Genomic DNA, 10631 nt, shown 5'->3' on the forward strand with positions numbered 1-10631 from the left:
AAGAAGGGAAGGAGGGAAGGAAGGAAGGAAGGGAGGGAGGGAGGGAGGGAAGACAAATGGAAAATAGAGAGGAAAAAAGGAAGGAGAGAGGGAGATGAGGGAAGATGAACTTAAAAGTAAACAAATAATGGGTTCAAATAATTACTCTCTGCCATTATTTCTCTTCTTAATAAGCTGAAAATAGAGCTAATTAGAAATGGGAGTTGACTTTACTTCACATATAGATATTTTTAAGCAGAGAAATAGACCTCCAAGTCTCCCAAGGGCTTTCGTTTTTAGAACATTCAGAATATGGATTTGGTCATCAAAATTTTAGATGCTATTCAATTAAATTTTATAATTGCTTATTAAGTGCCTACCAGTGGCAGGCAGGGCCCTAGCCCCTAGGCCTTAGAAAAAAAGATGACATAAGACTAAGGCCCTTAAGGAGGGAAAGCCTATGAGCAAACAACTACAGTATAGGCAGAATGCAAGTGAAGTTCAAAGGCAGTGTTAAAAGGGTTATGAGCAATGGGTGAGATCACTTCCAGCCAGTGGCAGATTTTTAAAGTGTGCATGTTTCCATAGAATCACAGAACTGTGGAACAAAAAAGAGGCCTAAAGCCAAGTGACTTATCTAAAGTCACCTAGCAAGTTAGTAGCAAAATATGGACTGGTTTTGTGAAACAGAACATCAGCTTAACCCAAGAAACTTATGGCAGTGATTTTAATGTATAACATAGATAATAGCTTTAAAAATTTGACTCTCTCATTGTGACCATAAAACAATTCTGGTAGGCAGCTTTAAATGAAACAGTTTTCATTGTTCCAACATCTAAAAAGCCACCAGCTTTCAGAAATGACTAAGTGACCTACTAGTATTCTTTATTCTTTTTTCTTTTTTAATGGAGGCTTTCGCTCCCCTGCTGAGACCACGTATTATATCCAGTTTCACATCAGAATGAATTTTTGTGGCTAAGTTTGAAAACCTCCTGAAAATAGCAATTAATAATGGAAAAGCTGACAGACCCATAAGTGTAGCGGCATGAATGGCGCTGCTATAATTATGTGCCTCGGTGTGCTTATATACATGTAAACACATAAAAATATAGTATGTGTGTGTGTATGTGACAGTGTGTCCTCATAAGGTAGCTGGGGAAGTGAGTCTGTATGCATTTACTTCAGCAAATGTTTATGAAAGGTAATATTTGATTGCCTTAGATTAGGTGCTTTAAAAAATAAAATTTCAGTATTACAGTGGTGCTCCCCCCTCCCTTACTTCTCAAAATACTTTACATATGCAATCTCATTTGATCCTCAAAACAGCCCCTCACTGAGGATATTGTTACACCATTTGACAGATGAAGAAACTGAGAAAGTGAGGTTAAGTGACTTCCCATCAGAGCTGGGTCTGATGGCTCTAATTTCTGTGATGTTTCCACTCTCCTGGACTATATTCTTCTCCCGCTCTAAATGACAATCTGTTCTTCAGGAGCAATAGGGTATGTTTTCATGATTGCAAAATTCACCCAAAGTGAGACACTTCACTGTAAGACAGTGCCAGCAGCCAGTTGTTGACAGCCTTAAAAATAATTAGGGGCTTACACACGTCTTTAGAAAGACAAAGATAGTTGGACAGTTTGGACATTTGAAGATTTGAAAAGGAGAGCCAAAAACCTGTATGAAACCCTAGTGGTTGTCATTCAGAGGGACCTTATATAACGTCCCTCTGAAATCAAGGAAATAAATACTTTCCCAAAGAAGGAAAAATAAATCTCTTAAGGCAACATGGCCATAAGGGAAGCCTATGTATATGTTACAATTTGCTCCAGTAAATCAGTCTTATTATAACTCAAATATTGGAATTCTAGAATGGGTTGCTTTGCTGGCATCAGGGCCATTATGATGAATTTCAGTGAAGTTGGGAACCAAAAAACAAGAGTCATTTGCTTGACCTCATGTTAATGGTAAAGGCTGATGGTAGCAGAGAAACCTGAATATTCTACGTGTTCCTAAAATTTTGGCATTGTTAGATGTTTTCACGTAGCATTTTTAGGCGGGAGGATCTAATCACAAAGGCATTTTAATGGATAATAAATGGATATTGCGTACACCTATGCCTACAAATACTACTGAGATGTTCCGCCCTGGGTATTCAGTAATAGTGGGTATGTGCCACAGTTCCAGGCAGTCATCACCAAGAGGTTTCTATGTTAGGGCAAATAGAGGAGATGGTGGTTCAGTTTTGAATAGAGAGCCAGGCATGGAGATAGAAGGTCCTGAGTTCAAATGTGGACTCGGATACTTCCTAGCTGTGTGATCCTGGACAAGTCACTTAACCCTCATTGCCTAGCCTTTCCTGCTCTTCTGCCTTGGAACTGATACTTAGTATTGATTCTAAGACAGAAGGTAAAGGTTTAAAAAAAAAAAAAGGTTTCTATGTTAGACCTTAGAAGGATGGTGTATGTCGTATAAAACATGAAGTTTCAGCATCCCTCATTTGTTATATGTATTGCTTATGTGTCTGTGTTGTGAAAAAAAACAAGAATTTGTCAAATTACTTTGTAATTTTTCTTTCACTAAAATCTTGGCTTATTATGAATGACCAGTTTTATTATTTCTTCTGTAGAAGCCTCAATAAAAACAATTGGGTATCCCTGCCTAAAAGCAACACTAAATGCTTGCACCAACATCTGTTATGTATGTCTGGTTATTTTCCAGTTTGAAAATGTGTGAATTTCCTTTCTAATGTTCTAGGGGAAAGCGATGGTATTTGCCCCACTCCGAGGGACTACTTTAAACCAGTTTTGCAATCTAGCTGAAAAAGCTGGTTTCTCTCTCCAAAGACATGAAAATTATGATGAACACATTTCAAACTTCCACTCCAAGGTTAGTTTTCTGCTTGTGTTAGATAACACTTTAATCCGCATTGCATTTTGAAGAGATCATGGTCTTTTTGGCAGGTAACCTAAATATTTGATTAAAGTACTCCTTAGGTATGTTGCTTCTGAACAGCTATTTGTATCTGATTATTTTTGTGTGGCAAAGTCATCTTTTATCTTTGCACGTCTAGGAGGATTTTATAAAAACGGCTCCTGTTTACTCTTTTTTCTGTAACAAACTAATCTTTCATTCATAATAGACTAATTTGTGGAATGCAGGGGAGATGGATAGAAATGAATAATAAACACGCATTTATATTTTAATTAAAAACCTCCCACCTTTAAGTAGGTTAAATGCTTTGCTGTCCCAAAATAAATAGAAGGTGAATGTCTAATTGTATCATATCGTACTGTAAATCCTTATCTCCCCTGGCTTTATAGCTGGGTCAGTTGGCAGTTTCAGACCGCTAAATCTCATACAGAATTTCACAGTTGCGAGGTTATATGTCAGATCGAGGAGCTACAAGATTTAGGTCAAAAGCACTTATCTGAGAGTGATTTCTAAGCTTGCTTACATAAAGCAGTGTTATCAGCCTTTTTATTATTTATAGGGGAAGAGTAATCTAGGACACTGAGAGGCAGGTGTTCCGCAGAAAACTTTTTAGGAATCCCACGTTTGTTAATACATGTCAGGCTTATCAGTATCACGTTTATTACCTCTGATGATTTTAGGGCATTGCTCCATGCCTCAAAGAAATCGCTTGTGCCAAGCTAATCTGACCTCAGCCAGAGCCTTTGGCTTGTCATGATTTTGCAAGTTGTAGCTGCAAAAAGTAAAGGCCTGACCTTGATTTCCTCCTGGGAAAATATTAATAGTCTCCTTCACACTCTTTATTACCCATTGGTATGGTAGGAAATGTCTTGTTTTTAGAAAGGGGGATGAAGAATGGGTTTCATCTTTGAAAGGAGAATGAGAAGCTATGCACTTCCTGGAAATGCAGTGACTTCCTGGGATCACCAAGGTTCCATTTTACTTCCTAGAAGGTTTTCCACTTTGTGGACCGAAAGAGTTAAATACTTCTATAACTAGCAGTTTATTCCTTCTGACAGAATCTGGTCCACTGTTTATTATGGGGGGTTGGGGGAGAAGAGGGGAAGAAAATGGCAGGTAGCTCACATCCAGTTGCCTAGAAGCCCATTTTCCATCATTCACCCCACTCCCAGAACAGGAGGAATGGCTTTTAGGGGATTATGTGGTAGGTAGGTGGAATGTTCTCTCCTATTCTCCCCCCCCCCCTTTTTTTTTCTCCATCCCTCTTACCAGAGCGGTCTCTCCAGCTATAGTAGCTAGGGAAGAGAATAGAGGTACAGAGGTCACCCGATGATGAATTTTAACATGCTGCCATGCACTTATATAAATGTAGATCATTATTATCGTTATCATTATCATCTCCTGGAACATCAAATGTATTTTCTCATCGTCAGCTTGGAAAACCCAAGTTATTGGGTTATTCTACTGGGCTGTGCACTGTGGGACATGTCCATCCAGGCGTCTGGACTGACAGTCCTCGAGCTGACGGTAGAGCCCTTGGCTACCCCCCTTTACCTGTCTAAGTGCTCAGTGAACAGCGACTCTCTCTTTAAACTCTGCCTGGTGCCTCCCTCAGCATGGCGCACGCCCATAAATAAGCACCCTCAAAAATAATCATTGATGGATTGACTGGTTTCACAAAAGTAGCATTTATTGAATAAGTCGAATTGACAGAGGGCCTTAATTCATTATCTCAGCATAAATGTCTAAAAATCAAAGTATATGAGTTTCCCCCCTTTCATTCATTTTACATGGTACCTCAGGGATCTCTTTTGTCATTTTTTAAGCAGCAGAAATGTAATACAATATTGCCGGGAGGAGATGTGGAGGAAGAGCGTTAGGTAATTGGTAGAACACGAATGGCAACAGTGTGCCCAAAGGTTTTTGGTGTGCTCGATTTAGAATCAGATGTGTTTTCGAGTGTTGGCTCTTCAGCCCTCAGTTTTCCTCATCTGTTAAATGAATATATTAGACTGGAAGATAATCTGTAAGTCCTCTTCCAGCTCAAAATCCTACGACTGCATGATTATGATACAGTTTCGGCCAGCCTGACCTCTGGGCAGAGCCACAGAGCACCAGATTCTCCAGGCTTGAAGGCTTCTGATCAAGTTAGATTAATTACTCAGGCCAGACACTATCAGCAGAGCTATGGGGGAGACCCTCGTAATTGTGATTTACAAAACGAGTGATCCCCCCCGAGCTAGGGCAGTCATGGTGGGGTGAGGCAGGTATTGGTGAGCAGGTCTGAAGGGAATGCAGCATCCTTATGGATTGAGAGTGTTCCTTCCTGAGGAGTTATCCCATGTCAAAGCCATGGAGAGTGCTCCATTGGCTCTCTTCGGCTCCCATCCCATCCCTCCTCAGGACAGATTGGGAAGTGTTTCAAGATGCTGGACAAGGGACCCAAGCCCAGGAGTACTTGCCTCCCTGGGCTAGGGAGAGTCACCCTTTATTTGCCTCATACTAGTGAGCTCCAGCTTTAAAAGTTTCCCTCTTACTCGGGGGAAACCAGTTGTCTTCTCCATCTCGCTGCAAACTTCCATCTTCCCTGGGATGAGCCTGCTCCCAAATGAAGGAGAGGAGTTTTCCTTCAGGCTGCATGTTATCCTCTTAGCCCCACTGTTTTGGAATAGAGCGTAACCAGCTGGAGAACTGTAAGACGCCTGATAATACAGCTCTTTGCCGCTGTCCCGTCTTAATCTTGTTACACAAATGGTTGTGAAGAGATTCATGAATTTTAATTTTGCCCTCTGCATTAGTGCCTCATGTCACTCATACACAGCTGCCTCCTATGTAGAGTTTTTCATCCCTCCTCCTACAACAGGGGAAAAAAAATTAGTTACAATCTTGGCAGTAGTGCAAGTTAAAAAAAAAATCCACAGATTTAGGCAGCCACCCATGAAGCTGATTAACAGTCAGTGATCAGGAGGAACAGCTTTGCCTCTTAAACTTTTCACCTTTCATTGTTAGCTGTGAAATTTTATTTCCGTTAAAAAAGCAAGCCTGTAATCAAATCTGTGCCATTCTATACTTTCTGCCAGGGCTCCGGTTATCCAGCACCCACCTTCTGTAGCCACCTTGCTCGGGAGCCAGTGTGCAGAAGGTGCTGGATGCTCTTAAAATCCTGCCTTTGCATTCGTCCCGGGCGCCGGGAGGAAAAACAAAACCCAGCTCGCCGCTCCTCCCTCTCCGTCCCTCTGCTAGCTCTGACAGCCACTGCCCAGCTGGGTGGCTCCAGCGTGGCCAGATGTGAGATTGGCCAAATGTCGAGGAGCACAGAGCTCTGTCTGACTTGGGGGAAATGGCAGGAAACGGCATTAGCTGGGAATTTGTTCATAAAAATCCCCCCTTTCCTGCAAATAGCCTCTACAATGTTGCTTCCTCCAAAGCATTATTTTGTTCTATCTCAGCACTACCTGTGTTGATTTCTTTTCTGTGTGTATGTATGTATGTAGCATGTGCTCCATCACACGTGCACGTGTGTGTGTGTGCACTTGGTAATGAAAATAGTCTGGCTCCGTGGTAAAGTCAGGACATTGTGTCAAAAGAACGGCCATATTGCATTTCTGCTTATCTATTCAAAATGCCACATTCTAAGTGGCTGGTGCTCAGAATCTGTGTGGTGTGCTGTTGATAATTGTGGATACTGTAAAGGGTAAACAGTATGAACTCCACTCCTGCGGCAGCTATTCACAGGGTAAGGCTGAGCCTGTTACATCCAATTATGAAGTAAAGCATTATGCCACTAATAGCAGCTATGTAATTTAGTTCAGTCCTCAAAGACCTTGCTTTAACCTGCAAAATTGAAAAATTGTTTTATTCACAATTTGCTTTTTGTTCATTTTTTTAAAAAGGTGCCTTTTCATTTCTTAAAATTATAATTATTAATTGGGCACAGAAATATAGCTTTGATACATGGAATTACTCTTAAGCCACATAACATTCCCCACCGAAGCAGGTATTTTTCTAACTGTTTTGTGTGTGTTTCAAGTGCCCTGATGCTATAGTCTTGATACGTTCATGATCTGGTGACAGGTTATAATATTTTCTTGGAGGGTTTCCTCCTCCTCCTCCTCCTCCTCCTTCTCCTCCTTCTCCTCCTCCTCCTCCTCCACCACCACCACCACCACCACCACCGTTGCTGGAAGGGCTCACAGATGGCATTGAACTGGACCTACCCCCTTCCAGGAATGAAGCCTCTGTTTTGGCCTGCAGAGGTCAGCACAGAATCCGAGTTAAAAGTGATTTCTAGCCCATATTTACAGAAGAATTATTTATCCCACATATTACCTCAGGGACTTTATAAAGAGCTCATTTGAGTCTCTCTCTATTAGTACATTGTGAGTGAGTAGGTCAGCTGATTCAAGCTGAGTAATCAACTTTCCTTTATCCCCACTCCCTGAGGAAAGAATTCAGCTGCCTTTGCCCCTCTCCACCCAGAGTAAAGCATTTGGGGGGAAATTCCCTCTGTCACTCTCCTAAGTGGGGGGCAAGTAGGATCAGAGATGTTTGCACTCGGTGGGTCCAGACTGGTGGTTTTACTAGAGGAAGTCTTTCAGGTTGCTTCGCCTGTATTCTTCCCAAAATGAAAAGAATGGTGAATTGTGATTGAGATGAAAAAAAAAAAATAACAAAATAACAAAAATACTTCACTATGTTGGGCTGACGTGACAAGACTCCGTAAAGATCTTTCCAAATGGACTGTCTTCTAGGAAATAAATCATAGTTACCTCAGTGATTATACAACCAACACCTCCATAAAGGCAGATTGAATGAAAAGACTAAATCAACTTTTTCCCTTTATGGAAAGAGAAAAGTGTGTTCATTAACGAGGGGCCCAAAGCTTCCAGAGCCACTTCTCAGCTAGAGACTGTGCTCTAGAGAAGGTCTACTTTCCAGTTACATTGAATTTCCAGTGGCCTGTCCTAGACTAACTCATTTTTTTTTTCTGGCCATTCTGGAGGGAAAAAAGTAGAGCTGAAATGCTTCGTTTGTTTAGATTGGGGGTCATGGTTGGCAGATTTATATCAACCCTTAAAATACTTCAGTCTCTAACTGAAAAGAATATGCAAGATGTCCTTATCTCCAAATCATTAAAAAATAAAATATTTAATGAGTAATAATAAAGAAAAAAGAAATCCACTCAAAGATCTCAGCAAGATTTGGACACAAAAAAAAATTAGTTTGGTATTTATAATTAGCAAAATATCTTTTACCAGGTCTGTAACTGACAAGGCCATTCTGGCTAATTAAGGAAATGTTAATTCTGGATTTGTGAATATTTTTTTTGAAATTTTAATTCGTTATCGGGGGCCTGATAGAGCTTGAACTAAGAAGTTGGGGCTCTAATAAAAGATATTCCCTTCCTCTGAGAAAGGAATTTATGATTTTCACATCATTAATTAAAAAAAAAAACTCTTTAGTTGCTGCTGTAGGGCCTTTTTGATATCTTAAACCAAGCAAACCTTCCTGTTGTGTTGAGGTATTACAGAGGGATCTGCTAATTTCTGGTGATCTCCAACACAATGAGATGGGGAGGAGGATGGAGCCGCAGCATCATTACAGTTAGTTTGGTCTAGGGAAGGAAAGTTAACCTCCTGGTGAAAAACTTCACACTTTGGGGAAATCCGTGGGTAATGTCATTAATTCCTGAGTCGGTAATGTGTTGTTCAGATTTCTTTTGAAAAATGCCGTTTGGTTTGTGTCCTGAAAAGTAGTGCTCACAAAAATAACCTGTGTTTCATATCTCCATAATGCCGTCATTGGGGTACCATGGAGTGCTATAATTTGTGCTTGCTTTTAAGTTGTGTGTCAGGTTTGTGGGTGCTTGGGGGAAGATATTTTTCACAAGTGATACATTTAGATAAGAGACCAAAGTCAGTTATTATCTTTGGAGAAAAACTGATCTTCCCTTAATTTTTTTTTAATTTTCAGTTGAAAGATGAAGAATGGGATACATATGAAGAAAACCTTCATTATCCACTTCTACTAGTTCTAAGCAAACATGGATAAAAGACTAAACAACTGAGAGAAGGCAAACATCGATATGCATAATAACATATATATTTTTCACAAAAATATGAGTGTTATTGATAAGTTAACAGAGAATGGTTTTATGGGCACATTGATATTGGGAAGTCCTAAAATTTCTGCCCTGTACCACCTCCAGAATATTATAGAGTTTTAAGTTATGGATTTTACCATTTTTCAGGTGCACTGATTCTCAAGCTCTCCAGAGCTGAGCTTTCCTTGTCCTCCCAGCCGACTTCATGCTGAACCAAACTGTTTTGTTTGCCTGTGACAACTCACATACACTTGTAGTAAACTCTGTTGCATTTCTGATTAAATGGGAACAACATTTTTTCTAGTTAGAGTTTTATACAGGTTTTCTTGTCTGGAAGGATGGGGTGAGATTTCTAAACTAGACTCACATCAGGATTCTTCTAAAAAATTTTTCTCCTTTGAGTCTCTCCTAAATTAACTGTTTCTTTCTCTCCCTCTCCTTTTCTCTCTCTCTCTGTCACTCACACACACACACACACACACACACACACACACACACACACACACACAAAATGCTTTTTTCCCCTATAGATGTATAAGAAATAACTACATCAGACCAAAGCCTCATAAACTGACCATTTGTCCTTTGGACACAATAGTTTGCCCAGCCCTCTGCTCCTCCTCTCCAATTATGTGTGATTAGTCTCAGTGTGTTGTGTCAAGAAGGGGGAGTGTGCTGAGTGCTTATTATCTGTTTAGGTACAAGAAGAGCACATTTAGGCTCTGACTATGAATGAAAAGTGAGCCTTTATCGCGTCTAAAATCTAACTGCTGCTGTTCTTCAGGCCTTTTTAAAAACAGGTCCTTCCCAGAAAAATTCTAAACAAATGGCTGATCAACTGGATCACTTGTACGGGATTTTAAAAAAACAAACAAAAAAAACCCCAACAAAATTCAGTCTTACAATTATCTTCTTTAAACCAAGCATATATTGTTATTTGAAGTGATTCCAGGGTATAGTAAACATTAAATGAATGCTACCCAGGATTAACAGAGAATCACTTTTCTGCAGGGAATCTGAGCATATTCTTTCCTGGTGCTTCATCAAAATGGTTTAAATGCTTTTGTAGAAATCCAGATGTTTATCTTTAAAGGATCATCTGTGCACACTTAGCTGTAATGCCATTAGCAGGTTATCTTTGCATCCTCATTCAATACTAGGGGCAAAATAATGGATATTTAATAAAAGAACCTTTTCTTAAAAAAAATTAAAAGAGAGGAAAGATTTGGTGAGGACCCTTTTGCATGTTAAACAAACTTGGCTGTCATAAAAACACCTCCTCCCAAAAGTCTTCCTCTGTTCACGTCTTATCATCAAACAAATTTTTCACCACCATCAGTTTGCATGTCCTTATATTCACCACTTTTTCTGCTCCATTAGAGCACCTAGATGGATCTCTAAAGGCATAGGTCAAGTCGCAGTTAGATCATACATTTCTTTCTCACAAAAACTTGAATTGCAATGCCAAGTGATGGGCTAACATCACAATAACAGCAATTTATTCCTCTTTGGATAAAACAGCAGTCTATTCTCAGTGTTAGATAAAGACCAGGGCAATGCAAACCAGCCATTTAGCTGAGTAGTTCAGCTAGTGGTAGCTCTCCTTTGGGGATTG

The 10631-nt window shown here is 40.0% G+C and overlaps 1 protein-coding gene across 1 annotated transcript in view; it reads left to right on the top strand.

Moving 5' to 3' along the window:
* CAMKMT (calmodulin-lysine N-methyltransferase) overlaps positions 1-8964 on the top strand; it is a 477469-nt gene extending 468505 nt beyond the window's left edge. Inside the window, 2 exon segments of the mRNA XM_044659467.1 lie at positions 2737-2868; positions 8887-8964. Coding sequence (XP_044515402.1) covers positions 2737-2868; positions 8887-8964 — 210 coding nt within the window.
* The last annotated feature ends 1667 nt before the right edge of the window (positions 8965-10631 follow it).

The sequence above is a fragment of the Gracilinanus agilis genome, chromosome 2, assembly GCF_016433145.1.
Source record: "Gracilinanus agilis isolate LMUSP501 chromosome 2, AgileGrace, whole genome shotgun sequence".
NCBI classification, from domain to species: Eukaryota; Metazoa; Chordata; class Mammalia; order Didelphimorphia; family Didelphidae; genus Gracilinanus; species Gracilinanus agilis.